The sequence below is a fragment of the Ochotona princeps genome, chromosome 13, assembly GCF_030435755.1.
Source record: "Ochotona princeps isolate mOchPri1 chromosome 13, mOchPri1.hap1, whole genome shotgun sequence".
NCBI lineage: Eukaryota > Metazoa > Chordata > Mammalia > Lagomorpha > Ochotonidae > Ochotona > Ochotona princeps.
The window spans coordinates 31,316,484-31,343,465 of NC_080844.1; the positions used below are offsets into that span (position 1 = coordinate 31,316,484).

At 41.6% G+C, this 26,982-nt stretch overlaps 1 protein-coding gene across 2 annotated transcripts in view; it reads left to right on the plus strand.

The window, feature by feature from the left end:
• The window catches only part of VPS26A (VPS26 retromer complex component A), a 30,551-nt gene extending 4,403 nt beyond the window's left edge, over positions 1-26,148 (plus strand). For both annotated transcript variants that reach the window (XM_058671550.1, XM_058671549.1), the window contains exons 2-9: positions 3,359-3,508; positions 12,766-12,841; positions 13,975-14,131; positions 14,954-15,118; positions 16,635-16,741; positions 18,043-18,111; positions 22,913-23,055; positions 24,538-26,148. In XM_058671550.1, coding sequence (XP_058527533.1) covers positions 3,359-3,508; positions 12,766-12,841; positions 13,975-14,131; positions 14,954-15,118; positions 16,635-16,741; positions 18,043-18,111; positions 22,913-23,055; positions 24,538-24,651 — 981 coding nt within the window. In that variant the 3' untranslated portion in view covers positions 24,652-26,148. The remainder of the gene's footprint in view (positions 1-3,358; positions 3,509-12,765; positions 12,842-13,974; positions 14,132-14,953; positions 15,119-16,634; positions 16,742-18,042; positions 18,112-22,912; positions 23,056-24,537) is intronic.
• Positions 26,149-26,982: the final 834 nt, after the last annotated feature.

A 26,982-nucleotide genomic window follows, 5' to 3' on the forward strand; every position in this document is an offset into this window, starting at 1 on the left:
GGAGGAGGGGCTTGAGCTATTTACATTTCAACAGCTAGGTACAGTTCCCCAAAACACAGCTAGTTCCTCTAGCAGGTTCTTTATCTAAACCTGTGCACGAGGAGGATATATCCTGCTATCTCCTTATCAGTTGTTCCTGGTGCCTTCAACTGGCTACGTCTCCCACAATGGCGAAGATTCTGAATGTCCTTCTACACACATCCTCATATCTGTAGCACTTAGGGAAAATATGTTTCAGAATTTAGTCAAACCGAATCTTAAAATTTCAGTGGGCGGGCCTGACTTGATATCCTAGTGGCTAAATCCTTACTTTGAATGTGCCAGGATCCCATATGGGTGCTGGTTCGTGTGCTGGCTGCTCCACTTCCCATCCAGCTCCCTGCTTGTGGCCTGGGAAAGCAGTTGAGGGTGGCCCAAAGCCTTAGGACCCTGCTCCCGCGTGGGAGACCTGGAAGAAGCTCCTGGCTCCTGGCTTCAGATCAGCTCAGCTCTGGCCGCTGGGGAGTGAGCCAGGGGGTGGAGAGCTTTCTCTCTGTATCTCTATGTATATCTGCCTTTCCAATAAAAAAAAATATATATATATTTTTAAGTTCAATGAGTTCAGAGTAGTTTTACTTGGGATTGATACCTTGATGCAGTATGTTAAGCCTTTGCCTGCAGTGCTGGCATTCTGTACGAGTACTGGTTCAAGTCCTGGCTACTCCACTTTCGATTATCTCCCTGCTAATGTGCCTGGGAAATCAGGGGAGGATGGACCAAGTCCTTAGTACTCTGGACCCACATGGAAATCCCAGAAGAAGCTCCTGGCTTTGGGCAGGCCCAGTTCCAGCCTTTGTAGCCATTTAGGGAGTGAGCCAGCAGATGGACGATCTCTTTCTCTTGCTGTCTGTCAAACTGTCTTTCAAATAAAAATAAATAAATCTTTAAAAATTTTTGCCTGGCTCTAGGACAAGGAAGAATAGCAAATCCGATAAATTGAGGTTGATGTGACTAGAGAGATGGGTAGGACTGGATAGATGTAGGCAATGTTAGAAATACATTGTGTGTATGTGTGCTTAAACAGTTACTGTTTTTCTAAATATCACTTTTTAAGGAAGATTTATTTATTTGTTTTATCGGAAAGATTTATAGAGGAGATAAAGAGAAAAAATTTTTTTGAAGATGTATTTATTTTTATTGCAAAGTCAAAGGAAGATCTTCCATCCAAGGATTCACTCCTGAAGTGACCACAATGGCCAGTGCTGAGCTGATTTGAAGCCAGAAGCCCGGATCCTCTGCTGGTCTCCCAGGCAGGTGCAGGATCCCAAGGCATTGGGCCATCCTCGGCTGCTTTCCCAGGCCACAAGCAGGGAGCTGGATGGGAAGCGGGGCTGCTGGAATTAGAACCTGCACTCCTATGGGATCCTGGCGCGGTCAAGGCAGGACTTTGGCCTCTAGGACACTCCTCTGCCTGAGAAAGATCTTTTATCTGTTAGTTCACTCCACAAGCTGTCACATAGGCCAGAGCTGAGCTGATCTGAAGCCAGGAGCCAGGAGCCAGGTACACAGCCCCGAGGCTTTGGGTGGTCCTGGACTGCTTTCCCAGGCCACAAGCAGGGAGCTGGATGGGAAGTGGAGCAGCTGAGATAGGAACCAGTGCCCATATGGGATCCTGGAACATGCAAGGGGTGAATTTAAACACTAGGTTATTGATCTGGCCCTAAACAGATGTTAAGTAAACATTATGTACAGGGAAGTGCACAAATAAGTGGTGAATTTCATAATGTGCGTACCTGGACATCCACCACATAGCTCAAAACAGAATAAATACAGAAACAAAACCCAAACAACATGGCTAGTCTCCCTGAGCTCTTTGTGCTGTGTGCATGGATGTCTGTCTCGTCTCTTTCAAAAATCAACATTTTCTGTATGAAGTTAGTCTGTGTATTTCAATTCAGTTGCTGTTCAATATTCCATTAACATACACTAGCAGTTATGTGTCTGTTTTCTTCTTGAGTGATGATTAGACTGCTGTTTGGGGCTGTCTTGAACATTCTTAGTTTGTCGCCTGATTCATACTTGTAAGAGTTTCTGTGCACAGTGTATACCTAGGGGTAGAGTTGTTGAATTACAGGTTTAATGTACATTTTCAGGTTTACCAGATAATTACCAAGTATTTACTTAATTAGTTCCAGTTTATACACTCAGAAGTCCACTATTATGTTTATGATGGATAACTCTGAGTACTGGGTATAGTGGAGTGACACAGGATGGGAATGTCAGACGATGTGACAGGATGCTATTCTTGTGCAAATTGTAAAAAAGACTAGAGGAGTAGGTTTGGTAGCAGAAATAGTCATAACCACATCCATTATCAGGATTGCTAATGGATTCTGCATTACTGCCAAGTGTATTTTGGCATTGATAAGCAATCGGTTTTTGACCTTTCTATTTCTGTTCTATTGAGGATTTGCCGAACAAGGCTTACACATTTTTTTTAAATAAACAGAAATATCATTAGTCTTCTTTAGATCCAGTTTGACTCCAAAGACTTACATAATGTAACGATCCTGTTCAGATATAATGTAGCAGTGGATTTTGTAAGTAATACTTTATAAAAATTCATTTTAATTTTTGTGATATAAATTATGTCATAAGTTATACCTTTGTAATACTCAGAAGTATAACTAAAGGTAATTTTTCAAACCTAAATATTAAGAATTAGTTTCCTGGATTTCTTACACATAGTAGTATTTGATTTTTTTTTATGGTGGTTACCTATGAAAATTGAAACTATAGGATAGTTAAATTTGAAAATCTTTTTTGTGTCAGTAAACATAACACGAGGTTCACATTGTGGTGTAGTTGATTAAACATCCAGTTGCAGCACTGGCGTCCCATCTGGATGCCAATACTAGTCTGAGCTGTTCTGCTTCTAACCCAGCTCCTTGCTAATGTATTTGGTAAGGCAATGGAGGATGGTCCAAGTGCTTGTGTCACTGTACCCAAGTGGGAGACCAGGATGGAGATGCTGGCTCCTGAGTTCAACCTGAGGTAGCTCTGGCTCTTGTGGCCATTTTGGAGAGGAAATCAGCCGATGAAAGAACCTCTCTCCCTCCCTTCCTTCCCGCCTCCCTCCCCTTCCCTGTAGTTTTGCCTTTGAAATAAATAAATCTTTAGAGAAAAAGCAACATGAAACTTATCCTCAATAGATTTTTGTTAACTGTATATACATCATTACACGCAGTTCAACTTGGCTAAGTCATTTGTGAAATCACAGATTTGAAGTCTAATTTTAAATCATAGATAATTCAACTTGAATTATAAAATATGTGACTGACTAAATGTGATAATGAATACCATTCTCATTTTGTTTCAGAGTTTTCTCGGAGGTTTTTTTGGGCCCATTTGTGAGATCGATGTTGTCCTTAATGATGGGGAAACCAGGAAGATGGCAGAAATGAAAACTGAAGATGGCAAAGTAGAAAAGCACTATCTCTTCTATGATGGAGAGTCTGTCTCGGGAAAGGTAAATCTTTTGCTGGGAAAAATTACCCAATTGTGAGATATTAGAATTACAAAAATTTGAATGATTTTTTTTTAATTAGAGATGCTTTTTTCTTTTGAAGGTCAGCTAAAATCCTTGGTTCATTAGAACATGCAGCAAAGTTTCTCACTCTGGGTTTCAGGGGCAGTCTTCTTCATGTAGAGCTTTCTGTTTGTGACTGGCATTAGATAGTTCCTCTCCAATGGGAATGTGACCTACCCACAATTTGTTCTCCTTTAGCAGGAGTTGAGTTTTAGCGACTGGAAGTAATTCTCTGGTATAGCCTTTTGAAGGACTCTGTTTTTTTTTTTTTTTTTTTTTTTTTTTTTTTTTTTTTTTATCTTCCTTCTCTGTACTACTACCTTTGTGTCTACCTCTCATTTCTTGGTGTCTTGTAGGGGACCAGTGTACAGCACTTCAGGGATGTAACTTTGCATGATCAGATACATTTTGGATACCTTCTATTAAGTTTTACCTTGTTCCCCTTTATATATGTTTATACTTGTACCTTAGGGAATAGGATCAATACTCATTAATTTATAATATTGGGTAATGGCATTATCATAGACAAATGAAGCTACAAAACATTTGAAATAACTTTAAAAAAAAATTTATTTGAAAGAGTTACAAAGAGGGAGAGAAAGAGATGTTGCATCTACTAGTTCACTCCTCAAATGGCTGCATCAGCCAGTGATGGCTGGTCAGGAACCAGGTATTTCATCTGGGTCTCCAGTGTGAGTACACGGGCCCAAACACTTGCATCATGTTCTGCTGCTTTACCAGGTACATTGGCAGGGAGTTGGATTGGAAGTGGAACAAGCAGAATTTGGACTAGCACTCATATGGGATGCTAACACTGCAGGCTGTGGCTTTACCCATTACTCCACAGCACTGACCCTTTAAGTAACTTTTAAAATATAAATTTTGGGGGTTTTTCGCTTCTGCTAACAAGTAAAATGTACACTTGGTAAACAGGTTGGGTGTTTCTGTCTACTGTCTTGACACTAATTAATATTTACATAATTAAGTATATTAAACATACCCTTTCCCTGTTGTTAGATATTTAAGTACTTTCACTTTTAATTTTAATTTTATTGAGAAGCAGAGAAACTAGGAGACAGTCCCAGAGCTCCCATGTTCTGGCTCACTCCCCAGATGTGTGCAGTGGCTGGAGTGGAGCTAGACTGGAGCTGGGGTGAAGGAAGCTGCAGCTGTAGCCAGGAATGCAGTTCAGGAAGCTTGCCACTTGGACCATCATCTCTGCCTTCCAGAGTGTCCACTGGCAGGAAGCTAGAATCAAATGGACTTAGAGAATCAACTCCAGGCACTCTAGGTGAGCCGCAGGCATCTTAATGACTAGGTTAATTTAAGCTTGCTTTATTAGATCCTGTGTTTTGGGTGACTTTTAAAAAGTATATATTTTTATTTGAAAGGCAGGGATGCTGGTACCGCATTGTAGAGGATTAATCTGTTGAGCTATGGTACTGGCCTCAGTATATCCTTTTTTTTTCCCAAAAATTTATTTATTTTTATTGTAAAGTCAGATGTACAGAGAGGAGAAGAGAAGAAGAGGAAGATCTTCCGTCTGTTGATTAACTCCCCAGGCGGCCACAATGGCTGGAGCTATGAGCCTGGAGCCGGGAACCTGGAGCCTCCTCTGGGTCTCCCACATGGGTGCAGGGTCCCAAGGATTTGGGCCATCTTTGACTGCTTTCTTAGGCTACAAGCAGGGAGCTGGATGGGAAGCAGGGCCACCAGGTTTAGAACTGGCACCCATTTGGGATCCCAATGCATTCAAGGCGAGGACTTTAGCTGCTAGGCTATTGTGCCAGGCCCTGGCCCCAGTATCTGTCTTTGGTAAAACAAACCTTTATGTACATATTTCTTTCCAGATTTCTGTAGGATGAGATCATTTCCTTTAGATTTCTGAAAGTGATTTGTTGGGCAGAAAAATATAAACATTTGAAGGATCCTAGTATATATTAACCTGGAAATTGCATCTTCATATAAGTGCGTGTCTACCTATAATGCCTTATTTCACCTAAGACAACGTTAGATATGATAACTTTGTACTCTTGGCTATTTTACAGGCAAAGTTGATCTTATTTTAATTTGCATTTTTGGATTACTTAATGGATTGAATTTAGGCAAAATTTAGGCTTATTAGTCATTTTTACTGCATTGTCTATTCTGGTCTTTACCCAGATTTACCCATTTGAGTCTTAGTGCCTTATCAGAAGTGAGTTTTTGGTTTTCAACTTTTCTCTCTCACAGTATTCTTCTTTTTTTTTTTTTTTAAGATTTATTTATTTTTATTGGAAAGGCAGATATACAGAGAGGAGGAGAGACAGAGAGGAAGATCTTCTGTCCAATGGTTCACTCCCCAAGTGACCCCAATGGCTGGTACTGTGCCAATTCAAAGCCAGGAGCCAGGAACTCTTCCTTGTCTCCCACCCGGGTGCAGGATCATAAGACTTTGGACTGTCCTCAACTGCTTTCCCAGGCCCCAAGCAGGGAGCTGGATGGGAAGCTGGGCTGCCGGGATTAGAACCAGCACCCATATGGGATCCTGGCGCGTGCAAAGTGAGGACTTTAACCACTATGCTATCACGCCAGGCCCTCATAGTATTCTAAAAAATTATTTGAAAGAGTTACAGCGAGATGGGGACAGAGAGAACTCTTCCACTTGTTGGTTCACTCACCTCATGACCTGTAACAGCCAGTTATGGACAAAGGCTAAAACCAGGAACCTGTAACTCACCCAGGTCTGCCGTGTGTGGAAGGGGCCCAAGATTTTAGCCACCTTTCACTGCCTTCCCCGAGCGTTAGCAGAAAGCTGGACTGGAAGCAGAGTCGTCAGGACCCAAACCAGCACTCGTGATGTTGGCACAACAGGCTGCGGCTTAGCGTGCTGTGCCTTTGAAGTCAAAGGCAATCCTGTGTCCATGGTTTGTGGTGACACATTAGTAATAATTTTTTAAAAAGCCAGTCTGGAGCATCAGCATCTCAGAACCTGTTAAATTCAATGAATTTGCAGGCCAAAAGCGTCTGGATAGTACCAGTTCTCTTCAGTGGAGTTTGGAGTCACAGCAAACGGTTTTCATTAAGCCTCGTTGTAGAAGGCATTGTTACTTAGAGTTCTGTAGTGAGCCAGCTGCTCTGAGAAGCTGAGGCTCATGGAGAGAGAGTTTATGAAGGAGCTTGTGGTGGCTGCTGCGGAGCTGTTCGCGCCGGACAAAGTAAAATTGCTGTGGAGCATTTGTTTGTCTTGGAGAACTGTCTCTAATCAGCTTACTGATTTGGCTGAGAAAAGACAGAAAGATTCTGTCGATTTCTGATCTTTCTGGCTTGTGATGAGATACTGAGCATAGCAAATATTGTCTAACTGGCTGTTTCCAGTCTTGAGATAACAGCAGTTGGACTTGTGAGAGGAACTGTCCCTAAAAGCCATACATGCAATTGTAAGAGGTGATGTTTGAGAGACTTATGACTGAAAAAGCTTGAGCTAGCATTTCAGAAGTTAAGTGGTCTTAATACAGAGGTAGCTGCAGCCATGGTTGGCTCACAACAAGGGTTGATTGCATTTGTGATGAAAGCACAGAATCATCTCTGCCATGATCCATGTGACTCAGTTACGTGCTGCCACATCACGCACCAGGCAAGCCTGCAGCCAGTCGCTGTGGCTCAGCCATGAGCTGTCAGCAGTAGTGTTGTGTGTAAATGTTGTCCAAAGCAGAGGACTGAAGAGCTGCCAGCTGAAGGAGTGGCTCCATGATCCTGACCCTGAGTGCAGAGATCTTCCTTATTACGAAGTGCCATGGCTGAGGGGAGAGAACTTGCTTATGAAGTTTCATGAACTTCGGATGAAGTAGTTCGTGGAGCTCAAGGGAAAACTGTCAGGAGACTCAGTGATAGCAGGTGGCTGTATGACCTGGCTGGCATTCACTGTTGACGTGACCGGGTACGCTCAGAGCTAAGCTTCACGCTGCCAAGTCCTGCTCAGCTCCCTTCTTTCAAGCCTAAAATCATTTGAAGTTAAATGAAGGCTGTGGAAAATGCAATTCCGAAAGAGTAACAGACCTCTGACACTTGAATATTCTGGCGCATGTGTCAAACTAGTTGAGGTGTTTAATGAAATAGTCAGGGATGTGAAAAGTAAACAAATGGAATTGAGCATTTTTGCTACACTTTGTGGTGTGGAACCAGCTGATAGGCCAGATGGCCTATGGAAGGAAATCATTGAGCTGCAAAGCCCTGGTGAATCTGAAAGGCAGATCCAATGACGCTTGCTGCCTGAGCTCCAGAAATGTATCAGCAATGACGAATTTCCCACTTTGAGAAGTGCACACTGAAGTAGGTGGGCAGTTCTTTTCAGACCTAGCGCAAAGAGGCAACTGTGTTCCAGACCCATGCAAACCTGGAAAAGAAATTATGGGTGATAGCATCTTCCTTACCAGCTACAATCACTTATCTCACCAAAGAGAAGCAGTTCGGTCATCATGGGAACGGTGAGGTCATTACATGTTTGACTAAGTAAGGCAGGTGAATATTCAAGTTGATAATTTTGTATGGCCTGCAAATGGTGTTACAAATACCCAAACAGCCCTTGGCAGGACAAAGGTTCCTTGTTCATACCCTGTTACATGTTTTGACTTTCATGTATCTTTGATTTTTCCATCCAATGGTAACAATGGTGTCTTGAAGCCCCACACTACTTTTTAAAAATATTTATTTATTTTTATTGGTTTAGCAGATTTTTACAGTGAGAGGAGAGACAGAAAGGGAGAGAGACTCTCAATCTGCTGGTTCACACTTGAAATAGCCACAATGGCTGGAGCTGGGCTGGTTTGAAGCTGGGAGCCAGGAGCTTCTTCCAAGTCTTCCACATGGGTGCAGAGGTCCAAGGATTTGGACCATGTTTTGCTGTTTTTCCAAGTACCTTATGAGTGAGCTGGATTGTAAGTAGAGCAGCTGGGACTCAAACTAGTGTCCATGATGGGATGTTGGCGCTATAGATCAAGGCTTAACTTACCACATCAACAGCACTGGTCCACAAAATAAAGTGATATTTTAAAAAATATTATTTGCTTTTTATTTGAAAGGCAGATTTTTTTTAAAGATGTATTTATTTTATTACAGCCAGATATACAGAGAGGAGGAGAGACAGAGAGGAAGATCTTTCGTCCAATGATTCACTCCCCAAGTGAGCTGCAACGGCCCGTGCTGCGCTGATCCGAAGCTGGGAACCTGGAACCTCCTCCGGGTCTCCCACGCGGGTGCAGGGTCCCAAGGCTTTGGGCCATCCTTGACTGCTTTCCCAGGCCCCAAGCAGGGAGCTGGATGGGAAGTGGAACTGCCGGGATTAGAACTGGCGCCCATATGGGATCCCGGCATGTTCAAGGTGAGGACTTTAGCCGCTAGGCCATGCCACCGGGCCCTTGAAAGGCAGATTTACGGGGGGGATAGGTTTTTCCATCTACTTGTTTGCTCCCCAAATAGCTGCAACAGCTGAAGTTGAGCTGATCTGAAGCCAGGAGCTTCTTCCGGGTCTGCCAGGGTGCAGGAGCTCAAGAACTTGAGCCATCCTCCACTGCTTTCCCAGTTCATAAACAGAGAGCTGGATCAGAAGCGGAGCACCTGGTATTAGAACTGATACCAGGGATTAAAAATGGTATTAGATGGGCCCGGCGGCATGGCCTAGCGGCTAAAGTCCTCGCCTTGAAAGCCCCGGGATCCCATATGGGCGCCGGTTCTAATCCCGGCAGCTCCACTTCCCATCCAGCTCCCTGCTTGTGGCCTGGGAAAGCAGTCGAGGGCGGCCCAAACCTTTGGGACCCTGCACCCGCGTGGGAGACCCGGAAGAGGTTCCAGGTTCCTGGCTTCGGATCGGCGCGCATCGGCCCATTGCGGCTCACTTGGGGAGTGAATCATCGGACGGAAGATCTTCCTCTCTGTCTCTCCTCCTCTCTGTGTATATCTGGCTGTAATAAAAAATGAATAAATCTTTAAAAAAAATGGTATTAGAACTGATTTTGAGAGTCTTGCTCATTGTGTTTAATTAAATGTTGAAATATAGTTGTTTTGTTAAAATTGGGAGCATTTTGGCTATTCTATGTGTGTGTGTGTTTAAGAAAAGATAGTCAGTGTTCCAGTTACTTAACTAGGATATTTTTTTAAAGGCAAAATATGAGAATGTTAGAGCCTGGCACAGTAGCCTAGTGGCCAAAGTCCTAGCCTTGTATGAGCTGGGCTCTCATATGGGCACTGGTTCATGTCGTGGTGGTCCCGCTTCCCATCCAGCTCCCCGCTTGTGGCCTGGGAAAAGCAGCCGAGGACGGCCAAAACCTTGGGATCCTCCATCTGCATGGGAGACCTGGAAGTGGCTTCTGGCTTTGGATTGGCTCAGCTCTGGCCATTACAGTCACTTGGGGAGTGAATCAGCAGATGGAAGATCTTCCTGTGTGTCTCTCCTCTTTGTATGTCTGACTTTTCAATAAAAATGAAAAAAAACTTTAAAAAAATGATAATATTGAAACTTTATTCGCAGTGGTAAACTTCTTTTAAGTTTAGATCTTGGCTTACCATTTAATTTTTTTTTTAAAGATTTTATTATTATTATTGGAAAGCTGGATATACAGAGAGGAGGAGAGACAGAGAGGAAGATCTTCCATCCGATGTTTTCACTCCCCAAGTGAGCCGCAACGGGCCGGTGCACGCCGATCCAAAGCCAGGAGCCAGGAACCTCTTCCGGGTCTCCCACGAGAGTGCAGGGTCCCAAAGGTTTGGGCCGTCCTCAGCTGCTTTCCCAGGCCACAAGCAGGGAGCTGGATGGGAAGTGAAGCTGCCGGGATTAAAAGCGGCGCCCATATGGGATCCCGGGGCTTTCAAGGCGAGGACCTAAGGCGCTAGGCCATGCCGCCGGGCCCTTGCCATTTAAATTTATGATGAAACGCAGAAAGTAGAAAAAAAATGCCGAAAGTAGCTTGCTTAAAAATGAGGACATGGCCTCCCATTTAATTTATGCAGTTTCCAGATGACAGATTTCAGATTGAGTTGTTTTTCTTCCTACATTGTTTTTCCATGAGAAAAAGGCCTTGTCAAAGTTGTTAGGTGTTTCTCAAACTTTCATTCTATAAATATATGTTAACAGTGAATAAAGGAATTACTAGATCTTTTTAAGGCAAATGGTAATTCAAAGTGTTATTTTACATACCAGTATGTATGGTTCTCTAAATACTGTTTTTTGTTTTTTCTTTCTTTCTTTCTTTCTTTCTTTTGTCTTCCGAAAAGGACTAGATTGGTCTGTGATAAAGTGAAATTGAAATCTGTAGACCTTTGTTATCCTAGCACAAAGCAGACTCTGTGTCTGTTCCCTGTTACAGAAAAAACCAAAGGCATATGTGTAGCTTAAGATGCCAGGAGTTCATGTTTTAGTTCTTTAAGCCAGGATTGTTCTGCAGAGTCTACAGTCAACAAAATGAGTGTAGGGCTGGCATTGTGGTCCAGTGGGCTGAGCTGCCATATGTTAGGATACTGGTGCTTGTCCCAGCTGCTCTGCTTCCCATCCAGCTTCCTGCTGACAAAACAGCAGCAATTGGCCCAGCCTGTGTGGGTGGCTCGGGTGGAGTTACTGGCTTCAGGCCTTTGTCCTAGCTGCAACTATCAGGACCACTGGGGAGTGGTGAATCAATGGATAGAATCTCTCTTTTTCTCCCTGTGTCTCTGTAACTCTGCCTTTCAAGTAAGTGAAGATCAATCAAGAAAACGAACATGGGTATGGAATTATGTTCTTCTGGCAGTAGTCAGAAACTGATCTTGGATAATCCTGACATTCAGCAATAATGTTAGCTATCTGGTGCCTCACTTGATGTACATGACCTATAAATGGTGTGTAATTCATTGATAATTTGTGTTAAACACAATGTAGAATTTTATTCCTTAAATAAATGCTGAAAATGGCATTATTTAAGACATCTGGAGAATATTATTTGGCATTATACTTGTACAATTTGACCATGCTTCCTTCACGTAACATATCATGTACATCTTTTCCATCATTACAAATTGTTTGACACTATATTCCATCATATGATTGCCACAATTTATTTACTACTTTTTTGAGATACAAATTTAGAAGGCAAGTAACTAATTCATATTATTCACAACATATGAAAGCTATATGTAAAATAGTACATATTTTAATTTATATAGTTTTCATATAATAATTGTGTCTGTGTTTTTCTTGGTGTTTGATTTTCTATTATCTTTTGATATGCAGTATTTGGAAGGAAAGTTTTTGAGATTCACATTGCCAATATTTGTTGTAGTAAAGATGAAACCTGAAAGTATACTGTAAAAAAAATAAAGCATCCCTTTCTCTCCCTACTTTCCCCAGATACAGGAAGAAAAAAAGGAGACTGGAAACAGTTGTCTCATCCACTTTCCCTCATTCCTTGGCCCTCATCCTAATCAGTGGTCCACATGGGCATGCATCCTTCTTAACTATGTAAACATTATCAAAAATAAATCTATTATAAGAAACAAATTAAGAAACTTGTGCTAGTTGATCATTAGATGTTTGAAATTTTATTTAGTTATGTGCTCTATTTTTCCAAATGAAAAAATATAAATTTAAGGTTTCCATTGAACCTATACATGAATTTATGAATTTTGAGATTATGTATTTAAAGCATGTGAGATTAATAACACTCAAAACTTAAATCTTTAGACATTCTGTTTTTAGGATGAGTAGCATATTCAGGGAAATAACCATTCCTTTTAGAGTTAGGAATTACAGCAATATTATTGTGGTTATTAAAAACTAAAAGTGATTATTTAGGTCAGTTCTTGGAGGTAGTGATTATTTCCCATAGAAGTACTGTAGTTTATCACAGAATTGGTTAATCATTTGATGAGAAAATACACATGGATAGTTTTTCCTTTCTTTCAGTCGTTCTGTAGTTTTTCCAGCTATGAAGTTCCTTGCAGTGGAGCAGATGCTTTAAGTTTGTATATGTAAGTAACGGACTTACCAGTGATTGTGTGTGAATGAAGGACTCCTCTCTGGTGCTGTAAGGGCACCCTGATGTTAGTATGTGGTGATGTCTCATGCTTCATAAGTGTGTACCTGACGAATACACGTGTAGACATAGATTTCTCTATTACATTCATTTGCAAGGACTCTGCTACTAGGCCCACAGAAAGGACTGTTAACATCTCATAATTTCATGTTTTGGCAGGTAAACCTAGCCTTTAAGCAACCGGGAAAGAGGCTAGAGCACCAAGGAATTAGAATTGAATTTGTAGGTCAAATTGGTGAGTTTTAAAATAGTATTTTTTTTTCTTTGATAACTGAGCTGAAGAAGGGTGAATGTGACAATTAAATAATTGAGTCAGATCTTGGCTTTGTGAAAGGAAGGAAAGAATTGATGTTGCATAGTAGAAGAGGATTTTAGGGAAAAAAATTAAATGTTTTATTTCTACTAAATGTTTGCCTCATTCTGCATTTATTTTTTATTGGGCTTTATTACTAACAATGAAAGCAGTTATGTAAACTATCAGCTTTGAAAATTAATTCCAGTAAATTAGCTGACTCACTGAAATTTCCTCCTGCCTGCATTTTTCATCAGCCTTACTCACAATTACTAGCCTCACCTTCATCTTTCATTTCCTAATTACCCATGCCACTTGTCTTTCCGACTTAGTATATGCCTGTAGCCAGGGTCACCTATCAGTAGAATGTTCCATCTGAAGAGGAAACATGTAATTTCTTTGTAGATCACGTTGTGTACATTTCTCCCATACATTTTTTTAAACGGAAGTTAAAACTTCACACGTCTTCACGTACTGCAGAGTCAAAACAGAGAAAGTGTGTCTCTAGAGTGCTGTTCACATACCTAGGTTTCAGATTTTAACTTTCCAAATTTTAAAGTACCAAAATTGGAATGGGTGGATATTTGTTTCCTATCTATTCAAGGTGAGATATAATAGTTGAAAAATATAAAACAAACAAAAAAATAATAGTTGAGAGGCAGTTTATAGCAATTAACTGATAGTTTCACTTTTTTACGTGTTTTAGTTTTTTACGTGTTTTAGTTTTATTAAGGCAATATATTTGCCTGACAGAAACAACGAAATGCTAATTCTTGCTTTGGAAAAAGTTCAAATAATTGCTGGTATTATGTCAGTCTCATTTTGGAAAGTCTTAACTGCATCAAAGCAGTGGAATAATTTCCAGTAGAATTTTTTTCCTGGATTCTGATTCTTGAATGTATGTATGCCTAAGATTAACATAATAAATGAGGGCAGTAACATTCGGCTTATGGCTCTATTAGAGACAAATCCAGCTGGCTCTTTCAATAAGAACTATTTACTTCGGAGGCAGAAGTTTGGGTTTATTGAAATGTTATTAAACATAATTTGTCTTTTTGCTTTTTTGAATTTCTTAGAACTTTTCAATGACAAGAGTAATACTCACGAGTTTGTAAATCTAGTGAAAGAACTAGCCTTACCTGGAGAACTGACTCAGAGCAGAAGTTATGATTTTGAATTTATGCAAGTCGAAAAGCCATATGAATCCTACATCGGTGCCAATGTTCGCCTGAGGTATGAATGTTAGGAACTGTAAGCAGAAGCAAAACTAAGAAACAACAGCTACTGTTGGTGTTCTTATTGGAAATTCTGATTCTGGACTGGAAAATAGAAGATTTCAAAAAACCTTTCCCATATCTTTTTGTCTCGCTAGTGTTCCACAGAGATGCTAAGAGCTCAAACTCCAATGAGAAGTGTTACTCACATACATCTCTTGTGTGAATTGTTCTTTAGGTACTTGTTTTGTGCTGACTTACCCTTCGAATCCATTTAGTTTTTCAGTGAAGCTCATTCGGTAAAATGTCAATAGGTGAGCTGGAGTCTCTAAAAAGCTGTCTGACTTGTTCAGATTTCTTAATAGTTAATGGAACCCAGTTTTCTGAACCCCCAATCCAGTTATTTTTCCCTTGGCCAGTATTTGTGCAGGAAGCCCCAAGTTGCCTCTGAGACTACAGTCAATTAAGATACTAACCTGAAAGCATCAGGCATCACCTCTGGGATCCTACTCTCTCTGTTGAACTTGACAACTCAAATTCCAGATGACAGTGCCTTACCTAGTTAGGGATTAAAAAAAAAGAAAGAAAGGAAAAAAAAAAAGTCTGGAGAGATCTCAAGGTTCACAAACTCATGTGGGAATACCTGTTGTTTTAAAATTGTACTTGTATGTTTTTTTCTCATGTTGGGTGTCATTTAAGAAAATTGGAAAGCCTTCCTAAGGTGTATGTAATGTAATTTCATTCCAGCAAGGAGAAACCTTTTGTTGTAATGAATGTTTGCTTATTTGATGCATAAATTTATCAAAGGCGATTTACCCCATCCTCTCCATTAACTTTATAGGTATTTTCTTAAGGTGACAATAGTAAGAAGACTGACAGACTTGGTAAAAGAGTATGATCTTATTGTTCACCAGCTTGCCACCTATCCTGATGTTAACAACTCTATTAAGATGGAAGTGGGTATTGAAGATTGTCTGCATATAGAATTTGAATATAATAAATCAAAGTAAGTATCTTCACAGAAATGTCCAAGGAAACATTACCAATAAGCTTTTCAGGTCTTTGTGAATGGATCAAAGTAGGAATAGAATAACATCTGTAATCTGATGGTAAGACCAACTGTTTCTGATCGGTAAGACAGAAGCTTGGTCTGGTCATCCAAGGGCAGCTGTCTTCCTTACAGATCTCTGCTTGGCTGCTGCTTCTGGAGACTTTCACCATCTCAGAATGTACCCAGTCTTAATGAGTCTGTAAGAATTTATTGTACATGAAAAAAAGTGCATATCTTTTTACTCATTTCACCACCAATTCATGTTACATTTTTACAGAATGGACTTATACTTCATTCATTCTTCTTTTAAATTATTTTTACCTACAGAGATAGGGAGAGAGAACTGTATCTTCCATCTGCTAGTTCACTCCCCAAATGGCTGCAATGGCCAGAGCTGGGCCAGTCTGAAGCTGGGAGCTGGGAGCTTCTTCCAAGCCTCCCATATGGTTGGCAGGGAACCAACTAACCATTGCCGCTACTTCGCAGATGTACGTTGGCAGGAAGCTGTCCTCGGGAGCTGAGGCTGGCTCGAACACGTGCACTGCAGTGGGGAGGCAGGTGTCCCAAGGGGGTCTTAACTGCTGTACCAGAGGGTGCCCTTGAAATCACTCTTAATTTATAGGTTTTATCTGTTAGGAGTAAAATTTACTAAATACGTGAATTGTTTTATTCCCCTCCTACACATTCTTCTGTTATATGATTTTTATTAGTTGTTAATATCATTGAAAATGTTATACCCTGCTTTCAGATTCTTATATTGTTGATAAAAATGATCAGGTAGTTTAGGACTAAAAAACTTCATTTGAAGCCACCCATCACTGACACATTGTGTTAACCAACTCTTGGGGTATTACTGCGCCAATCTGAAGTCAGGAACCAGGAACCTCTTCTGGGTCTCCCATGCAGGTACAGGGTCCCAAGGCTTTGGGCCGTGCTGTTTTCCCAGACTATAAGCAGGGAGCTGGATGGGAAGTGGGGCCCCCAGGATTAGAACCAGCACCTATATGGGATCCCGGCATGTGCAAGAAGAGGACTTTGGCCACTAGGCTACCACGCTGAGCCCTATATGATTTATTTTAGCTGCATGGTTCTGGCATATAAATTAATGACAGTGAACTTTCATGTGGCGGTTTTAATGTTGAAAAATATCTTCATACAGTGGAAATATTTCATGCATAAAAATCTTCATTTTCTAATCAATTAGGTGCTTAGATTCTCTGAAAACTAATTCAACCTATACATAGGAGCAGTGATTAAGCAAATAAATTATTCCATCAGAGGTATGCTGATGGTCAAGTAAAAACTTGAATTTTTTATAGTGGAATAATGAAAATGGGTTTGGAAAAAGAGTAAATTACTGTTCTTAGTTGATATTCTAAAGGTACTTATTGAGGCCTTTCAAGAGCTAGTTCATCATTTTCTTTGTTCTTAAAACTTACATTTAGTTAATGAAATGTATTTTTTCTTAAAGGTATCATTTAAAGGATGTCATTGTTGGGAAAATCTACTTCTTATTAGTAAGAATAAAAATACAACATATGGAGTTACAACTAATTAAAAAAGAGATTACAGGAATTGGTAAGTTAGAATATTAAAATTCCTTTTGTTGAAACTTTAGAAATCTTAAAATATTTAAACTGAAAATACATTTGACATCCACACTGAATACTACCTTTGCTAGTTAGCATTGCTGCCAGTAAGTTACTTAGTGCTTTTTGAAAAAATTAACTTTTGAGGAGGTGACAACTCTACATCATTTTTAAAAAATAGAAGACTGTATGGTGCAAAGTGTCCCATTTCTGTACCCAGGAACCTCATGGGTAATGTGCTTATAAGTTGTAAACTCCTTTTAGATATTTTAAGCATATACAAGAAAGTACCTATGTAACATACCCTTTCTTTTTATTAAATGGTGATATAAAATACATACTTTGCTTTTTCACTTAACAAGTATTCTTAGAGATCTTTCCATCATTGCATTTCATTTTTTATAGTATTCTATGCTATTAAAATACCAGAATTGAATCAATCCACTGTTGGTGGACATATATAAATCTTTTCTCAGTCTTTTGCTGTTACAAATGAACATTCATTTAATAACATCATGGTAAGTATATGCTCATATTTGTAAGATGAAATCTTAGAAGTGGAGTGAGGTCAAGGGTATTTTTATAATTTTGAAGCACACTGGATTATGGCTACATGGCATTGCTACCTGCAACAATTACAGGACAATGCCAGAAAAAGGCACTACTGTATTGCTACAAACACATCTTTAGGGAAACTTTTAGCTGATGTCATGGGAAGGGAACAAAGATAATCTGTTGCAGTTTTGGGTAAAAAGATTTATTTTTTTGAAAGAGTTGCCGAGAGAGATTTCTTCCATCTACAGTTCACTCCCCAAATGGCTGCAGTGACCAGAGCTGGGCCAGACTGAAGCCAGGAACTAGGAGCTTCTTCCAGGTCTGCCACAAGGTGCAGGCTCCCAAGTATGTAGGCCAAGTTCCACTGCTTCTCAAGCATATTAGCAGAGACCTGGATCGGAAAAGCAGCAGTAAGCACCCACGCTGGTGCCCACAGGGGATGCTGGTGCTGCAGGCAGACCCCCTCATAGTTTTGTAGTTTTTATAATGGATTCATGTTCTCAATCTCATTGAGCTGTAACTGGCATATAAAAATAATTTATGGCTCCTGGCTTCGGCCTGCCATTAGAGAATGAAGCTGCAGATGGGAGATCTTTTTCTCTCATTTCCTCTCTGCAACTCTTTAAAAACATCATTTTCAAAAAATAATGTAGCTAGAAAATAGTAAGGAGGTATAAGGCTAGAAATAATATTCTGGAAGTATTTAAGTTGATAGCCTATCCTTTATTGCTCTAGGACCTAGTACCACAACAGAAACCGAAACAGTCGCCAAATACGAAATCATGGATGGTGCACCAGTAAAAGGTAACACTGTTCAGGTACTCCCTTTGGTGCAAACAGCGTGATTGTGTGGCAGTTTGATTTGTGAATATTTAGTGTGAAAGTACTGGTGAATTCTTCAAACTAATTTTGTAAAGGTGATTTTTAGGACTTGTATAGCTGCTAAGATGACCATGCAAGCACCTCTGGGTTAATTTTCCTTCCATTTAAATCTAGAGTTTAGGAGAGACAGTTCTGTTTGTCTATGCTCTAGTTCTGAGTTTGTACCTTTTTTATTATCTTCTGTTATTTGAACTCTGTAATTTATTTTTCTCATGCTGACAGTGCTTTGTGGCTGAGCATTAATTCCTATGGGATTTGGAGTCTTGATAGCCTCGAGGAAACAAGCAATTGTAGATAATCTCCAGTGTCTGAGATTGTGGAGCCAGGACTCATCATTTTCAGTTTATGTTTTGAAATTTTCATACTCTGTCAGTCATTACTTAAAGAGTGGTCAGCATCTCTTGTGAGCCAGTTGCAGGTGAGGCACTGTAAGGTGTCTTGATGCTCAAAAGCACCCACTGCTCTCCCCAGTCAGGCAGGTGTATCTTTTATTTACAGGGAAAACAGGTGCAGAGAGGGTAAGCACCTTGCTAGCAGTGATACAGTGAATCATTTCCAACTGGGAGCAGTGGATCCACATAGATGTATTTTTTTTTTAAGATTTATTTATTTTTATTAGGAAGTCAGATATGCAGAGAAGAGGAGAGAGAGAGGAAGATCTTCCATCTGCTGGTTTGTTCCCCAAGTGACTGCAGCGGCTAGAGCTGAGCCATTCTGAAACCAGGAACCTGGAGCTTGTTCTGCGTTTCCCACGTGGGTGCAGGGTCCCAAGGCTTTGGGCCGTTGTCCACTGCTTTCCCAGGCCACAGGCAGGGAGCTAGATGGGAGGCGGGGCTGCCAGGATTAGAACTGGCACCCATATGGGATCCTGGCTTATGCAAAGCAGGACTCTATTCACTAGGCTACCATACTGAGTCCATAGATGAACTTTTCATTGCACTGCTTGTAAGATCTCAGCAGCCGGCCCTGGCGGGATGGCCTAGTGGCTAAATCCTCACCTTGCATGGGCCAGGGTCCCATGTGAATACCAGTTTGTGTCCCAGCTTCTCCACATCCCATCCAGCTCCTGCCTGTGGCCTGGGAAAGTGGTAGAGGATGGCCCAAAGCCTTGTGTCCCTGGACGTGAGGTCCATGTGTGAGACCTGGAAGAAGCTCCTGACTTTGGATCAACTCAGCTAAGGTTGTTGTGGCCACTTAGGGAGTAGACCAGCGGATGGAGATCTTTCTGTTTCTCCTCTCAGTGGATCTGTCTTTCCAATAAAAATAAACAAGTCTCTAGAAAAACAAACAACAACAACAAAACCAAAAATATCCCAGCAGCCACAAATTGTTATGTAGGTTTTTTTTGTTTTGTTTGGTTTGGTTTTGTTTTAATTGGAAAGTCAGATTTACAGAGAGAAGGAATGACAGTGATCCTCCATTCACTGGTACACTTCCCAAGTGGCTGCAACGGCTGGAGCTGAGCTGATCCGGAGCCAGGAGCTGCTTCTGGGTCTCCCATGTGGGTGCAGGCTTTGTGCTGTCCTCTACTGCTTTCCCACGCTACAAGCAGGGAGCTAGATGAGAAGCGGAGTGGCCAGAACATGAACCGGGGTCATATGGGAGCTTGGTAAAGCAATAACTTTAGCCACTAGGTTGCCACTCTGGACCCTGTTATGTAGTTTTAAATCTTTCAGCAAATAGATGTGCATGAGAAAAGTATTGAATAACACATATTCAGGAAAGAATATGCAAACAATTACTTTTCATAGGGAAACAGAAACTGAGAATCTACCACAGTCCTTTTGGAAAGGAATGTTGGACATGATAAACTTCATGAAAATAGAAAACAGTTCAATATGAAACACCTGCTGTTACTTTAATAACCTTTTCACATATTTTAACCCTTACAGTCTTTTTTTTTTTTTTTAAAGATTTATTCATTTTATTACAGCCAGATATACACAGAGGAGGAGAGACAGAGAGGAAGATCTTCCATCCGATGATTCACTACCCAAGTGAGCTGCAACGGGCCGATGCTGCGCTGATCCGAAGCCAGGAACCTGGAACCTCTTCCAGGTCTCCCACATGGGTGCAGGGTCCCAATGCATTGGGCCGTCCTCGACTGCTTTCCCAGGCCCCAAGCAGGGAGCTGGATGGGAAGTGGAGCTGCCGGGATTAGAACCGGCGCCCATATGGGATCCCGGGGCATTCAGGGGGAGGACTTTAGCCGCTAGGCCACGCTGCTGGGCCCAGTCTTTTTTTTTTTTTAAATTACATTGCCTTATGTGACACAGTTTTATAGGTACTGGGATTTCCCTCCCACCCCTCCCCAAACCCTCCCCCCATGGTGGATTCCTCCACCTTGCTGCATTGCCACAGTTCAAGTTCAGTTGAGATTCTTTCATTGCAAGCATATACCAAGCATAGAGTCCAGCATCTTATTGTCCAGATAAGTTCAACAGCTTCTTGGGGAGACCATCTCTGGTCTGAAGGTAGAGCAGGCAGAGTATCATCCTGATCAATTAAAAGCCCCAACATAACATCAGCAACAATTTATAATGTTATGGAATTAGTTGACATAGTATTGAGTAACCAATATGTTAAAAAAAAAAAAAGCAAGTTCTTAGCCACATCCTCTGACTTCTTCATTGACATTTCAATTTTAGTTTATATACAGCCAGGTTCTATATACCTTAAAATGGCTATGGATTACTATTCAGCTGTCTCGTGTCTATATTCATTATCGTATTTAGCTTTTTTTTTTTTAAAGATTTATTCATTTTATTACAGCCAGATATACACAGAGGAGGAGAGACAGAGAGGAAGATCTTCCGTCCGATGATTCACTCCCCAAGTGAACCGCAACTGGCCGATGCGCGCCGATCCGATGCCGGGAACCTGGAACCTCTTCCGGGTCTCCCATGCGGGTGCAGTGTCCCAATGCATTGGGCCGTCCTCAACTGCTTTCCCAGGCCACAAGCAGGGAGCCGGATGGGAAGTGGAGCTGCCGGGATTAGAACCGGCGCCCATATGGGATCCCGGGGCTTTCAAGGCGAGGACTTAAGCCGTTAGGCCACGCTGCTGGGCCCTGTATTTAGCTTTTTATAGCGTTGAAACATAATTTTGCTGAACCTGGCTGTTTTTTTTTTTTTTTGGGAAGTCTAGACTGGTTTATAACTCTAACATGACATGACATATGTCAACAGTTTAGGTGCAGAACAGTTTTAAGGAGGGGTGTGCAGAGAAATCTTCAATGTCCTGGTGAGGAGTAACTAATCTTTGTGTCCCACCTAGTAAGATATAAGTGAATCCACGCTGACCATTTCCTGTCTGATTCTAGGCTTTCCTTGTTGTTCTCTATTCTAGATTGGTTTGTTTGTTTGGTTATTTGTTTGTTTTGAGGGGTTTCTGGAGCCATCCTGATGGTCATTGCCAGAGAGGGTGTGGACCCAAAGTTGGAACCAAGCGAGGACCAAAGAGAGCTCCCCTCCCTAGTCCCGAAGGAAGTTTACTGTTCTTCTGTTTCTGCGGACTGCTCAGGGCTCTTGGCTGTTGTTCTGATGCTCTTGCATCCTGCGAAGGAGGATTTGGTCTTCTTCCATCCCATGTGGTAGATTCAAGCGGGAGTGGATGACCTGAGTTCTTGGCCTCTGAGGGCTCTCCAATTCCCCGTCGTCTCTTTGATAGTTGGGATGTAGTCCTGGGTGCTTGTACTGATAGTCCTTGGTGAGGATCTGGGAGTCTTCAGGCTTGGGATACAAGCCTCCTCCTGTCCCCCTGCTCTGCTCTGGGGTCCCCCTCTGCTCTTTGCATATGACCTCCTGTTAAGAGGTTGTCAGGGTTGCTCTTGATTTCCCCCTGTGTCTTTGTAGTTTAACTATTGTCTAATGCTGATTCAAGTCTGTTGTCTATGAGTTACCAGTTATGATCCTGGTAGGTTATATTTCACATCTACCTCACACATTCTAGGGAGATGGAAGATTTCTCTGCTCTCCCGCTCCATTACAGAATAACATAGGGTATTAAAAGTATGTTAGGTTTTACAGATCTTTGATGTAGATCATAAGCAGTCTGACTCACATTGATTGTTGGTTCGTTGGTTATTTCACAATATCTTATTGCATGTGGGATAGGCTGTTTGAGGCTGAGATAATATTACTTTTTACAGGTACCATTTCTCATGTTGACATAATTTCATCTTAAATTAAGGCAAACATGTGGTATCTAACCTTTTGGGATTGGCTCATTTCCCTTAGCATTATTAACCCTTACAGTCTTTATAGATTTCCTCTAAGACATATGTTACTGGTATTTCCCATATTAGAAGAAAAACTTGGAACAGAATGGTTCACTGATTTGGCCAAGGTTCCACGGTCAGTTAGGGACAGCTGAGATCTGAATGCAGGTCTTCTAGCTCTAGAGCAGTGGCTCTCATCCAGGGGCACATTTGTTCCCCATAGGACAGGGGGCACTGTCTGGAGGCACTTCTGGCTGTCACACTTGGGGGAGGCTCCTGGCACTAGTGGGTGAGGCTGGAGATGCAGCTGAGCACCCTGTAATGCATGGGCCCTTCTCCACTGTAAGGAATTAGCTGCCTGTTTTGTCGCAGTGTGCAGCCTAGAAGCCTGGCCTGTGCACCCCTGCATCTGAGCAGTGTCTGCCCAATAGAGATTACATCTAGTGTTTACATGACTGTGGGTCACCATCTTTTAGAATTAAATAGAAATTGTTTTTCTTTCAGGTGAATCAATTCCAATAAGACTATTTTTAGCAGGGTATGACCCAACTCCTACAATGAGAGATGTGAACAAAAAGTTTTCAGTAAGGTACTTCCTGAACCTTGTGCTTGTTGATGAGGAAGACAGAAGGTACTTTAAACAGCAGGTATGTTGCCAACCGTGATGGGGTTTTCTAAGCACACGTGGAAAGCACTCATTTGTCTTAAGTTTTGTTGTGATCAACAAGTAGGAATTTCTTTTCTTTTTTTTTTTTTTAAAGATTTATTTTATTTTTATTACAAAGTCAGATACACCGAGAGGAGGAGAGACAGAGAGGAAGTGGAGCTGCCGGGATTAGAACCAGCGGCCATATGGGATCAAGGCGAGGACCTTAGCCACTAGGCCACGCCGCTGAGCCCCAACAAGTACGAATTTCTAAGTGAGGTGTACATCGTGGTGAGAGTGGAATCATGCTGTGACAGAGCCCTCGCTGGTCATTCTGCAGGACTCTAAGCTTAATATCTGCTGTTGTGAGTGAGTCTCTGGAAAGATCTGTTTGTGTGCTAAGCTCCTACAGAGCTTAGCCCACTGTATCACGATTCAGTTCTAATATTTACAATTTCAAAATCAGTTGCATATCATGGTAAGGGTATTGCTTTCCAAAGGGACTTTGTTTAAATGCTTACATTGGCTTAAAATTAAAACAACCAGTCAAGAGAGATAAAAGGAAATCTCAGGATGGATTGATCAGGACAAGGTTTACATGGGCAGAGGAGTGGAGATTGTGGGGAAGGGTGGATGATGTGGGAGGGAAGGGAAGGAAGTTATGTTGATGAATTAGATAAAGGCCATGTTTGGAGAGTTACCCTGGAGGCAGTCACAACTGCTGAAGAGTATTCCCTGCAGTGTGTGAGAGGACTGCTGTGGTGGGATGTGGAAGGTGGGTCAGGAGGAGTCATGGATAGCAGAGTCGCTTGCCGTCTCCCAGGATGCTGTAGTGTCCACCATGCAGGGCTGAGAGCAGTGGCCCAGAAGCCAAAGCTGATTTTATTTATTTATTTATTTTTAAAGATTTATTTATTTTTATTGGAAAGTCAGATATACAGAGAGGAGGAGAGATAGAGAGGAAGATCTTTCATCTGATGGTTTACTCCCCTAGCGGCCACAATGGCTAGAGCTGAGCCAATCCGAAGCCAGGAGCCAGGAGCTCTTCCAGGTCTCCCAGCGGGTACAGGGTCCCAAGGCCTTGGGCCGTTCTTGACTGCTTTCCCAGGCCACAAGCAGGAGCTGGATGGGAAGCAGGGCCACTGGGATTAGAACCGGCACCCATATGGGATAATGGCACGTGCAAGGCGAGGACTTTAACCACTACACTATCTCACTGAGCCCCAAAGCTGATTTTAGAAACTAAAGCAAGACTAGCAAGGACTTTCTGCTAGATTGAATTGACAGCCTGTGGTAGGAGCAGGAAAGGCAGAAGGGGCAGTGCAAGATTAGAATTGGGAGTAAGTGGGTCTACGAAAAACAGGAAGGATTCTTACTTTTTTTTATGTTTGAAATTGAAGCATCCATCACTTGATATATGGTGACAATTTAAGGCATAACAAAGAACATGAAGTTGTTGCTACCTTGCTTTTATTTTTTCTAGGAGATTATTTTATGGAGAAAAGCACCTGAAAAACTGAGGAAACAGAGAACAAATTTTCACCAGCGCTTTGAGTCTCCAGACTCACAGGCATCTGCTGAACAGCCAGAAATGTGAACTGAATGGGGAAAAGAAGGAGAAACTGTCAGCGCTGAGTTCAGCGGGATCAAGATGGTTGCAGCGTGTAGGGAGGAAAGGCCACAACTCCACATATAACAGTCTTCCTTTATCTTACAGTGCTGCATTTATTTTACAGTGTAACTAAATATTCTTCATGTATATACATTTTAAAAAGTGCTTTCTTTGAAACACTGGAAATTTCTGAAGCTGCCTTGTTTTTAAATTGCACACTTTGATTTAATGATAAGTACTCAGATTTGCATCAGCAGAAACATTAAAGACTGTCCTGTGAGCAGGCTAGTATTTGTAACTTGCTTTCTTTCTGCAGAATATTGATTAGAAATATTTCTCTTCTACATTTCCATGCTAATGATTACCTCTTATTCTCTACATGCAAAAAAATTAAATATTTTGTGTTGAAATAAGTTTTGAAACCCAGGTGACCCCTTCCATTCTGCAGAGGCTTGGCCGTGGCATGTCCATGTCTCTGAGCCCTTTTATTTGCCCAGCTGCGTTGGGGAAAGGCATGTGCCTGGAGTGTTCCCTGTGGGTGCTCTGGGCCTACGGCCACACTCCCTGAGTTGCATCCACCTGCTAGTTCTCCGTGGCATGAGGGTTTCCCCCCTCCTGCATTATGGAGCACATTGTGGTGCCAGGCTGAGGAATCCTGACTGCTACCTTCCCGCAGGGCAGCCGCCTTGGCCCTTCTTCAGTCTGCCAACACTCTGACGGATGTGTCTGTTTAACTGGTTAATTTAAGGAATCTTTGCCACACATATGCAGATACTTTTTTTTTCTGACTTCACAGATTTCTTGTTTTGAGTTTTCAGAGGGAAAAGTTTGGGATGGAGGACTCAGGAGGACCTGTAAAACCTAGTTACTCAGATCTTGACAACTTTATTAAACTGCAGCTCTGGTAGTTCAGACTCAACTTCCCACGGTCTTAGTTTCTAACACTAAGTTCAAGTCATTAGTTCAGTGTCTACACAAAGGAGGTTGCAGCCAGCGGTCCACATGCCTGGGTCTGGTCTCAAGTACACTAACTGTAGGAACCACACTGCAGCCTTCTCTGGGGAAGCTGCTTTCACTTATGACTTCTTGGTTTTTGTACCAATATTTTTTAATACACTTCAGTGCAAGTTGTCAGTTAACCTTACTTTATGAGTAAGATAAGTAACCCAAATTACAATCCTTAAACCTGTTTAACTACTATGGCACTTTGATAAATTGGTGAGTAACCAATGTCTCTCCTGGCACAGGCTCCAGGTGCCACATGCTGGGGTGTCTACTCTACTTGTGGCATCCGTGGATGGTAATGGTTTCCTTCCTGTAAGTGCCTGTTCAGAGTTTCAGACTTTAAAAATGCCAAATATTTTCATGGTCATTTGCATGTAGTAATCTAGAAAATGTTCAAAGAAATTTTGACAACCAATTGTATTTATCCAACCTCAAATTGTGCAACCATGATGTATAATAAAAGAATTGAAACATAAACTGAGCTTTGTTTGATTAACTTCTCATATCTCTTATTGTTACATGTATTGTGGAAGATGGAATTGCTCAATGGGTTAGGAAGCTATAATTGTATTAAATTTTTACAAATATTAGTACTAACTTTTAAATTTTTTTTATTTTAAATTTTGAATTTTATCATACAATTCTGTATAGTCTGGGATTCCCCTCCTCCTAACTCCCCCCCACCCCCACGATGGATTTTTCCCATATTGTCACAATAGTACATAGGGTCCCAAGGCTTTGGGCTGTCCTCAACTGCTTTCCCAGGCCACAAGCAGAGAGCTGGATGGGAAGTGGAGCTGCCTGGACACAAACCAGCACCCATATAGGATCCCAGGATGTTCAAGGTGAGGACTTTTGCCACTAGGCTACTGTGCTGGGCCCCATTTTTATGTTTCTAATCATACATAACCACACAGGAAAAGATGTACCTTGAATATAATACATTAAAAATACCTTATGGTCTTCTATAAGGATAATTCTTACCATGTCACTCCCTTATCAAATCTTTTACTGTTAACTTCCAGGATAAAGGACAGCTTCCAACAATGAAAAACACATCTTCAACTGGTTAGGCCAGACTCCTGAAACTGCCCACCTCCTGCCTGCACGCCAGGTGGCTCACTAAAACTTCTAGAAAAACAGTTTTGACAGTGTTGGTACCTCAGCAGACACTGTAGAGGTCCCGTAGTGTGTAAGGAGCACCAATATCCAGAGTGAGTAATGATGGTGTAGCTGGCACCTCATTCTGAAATGAAGACAGTGGCAGATGTGAGGAAGAGGCGGCTGGGAGATACACAGGGATAGGAAGTT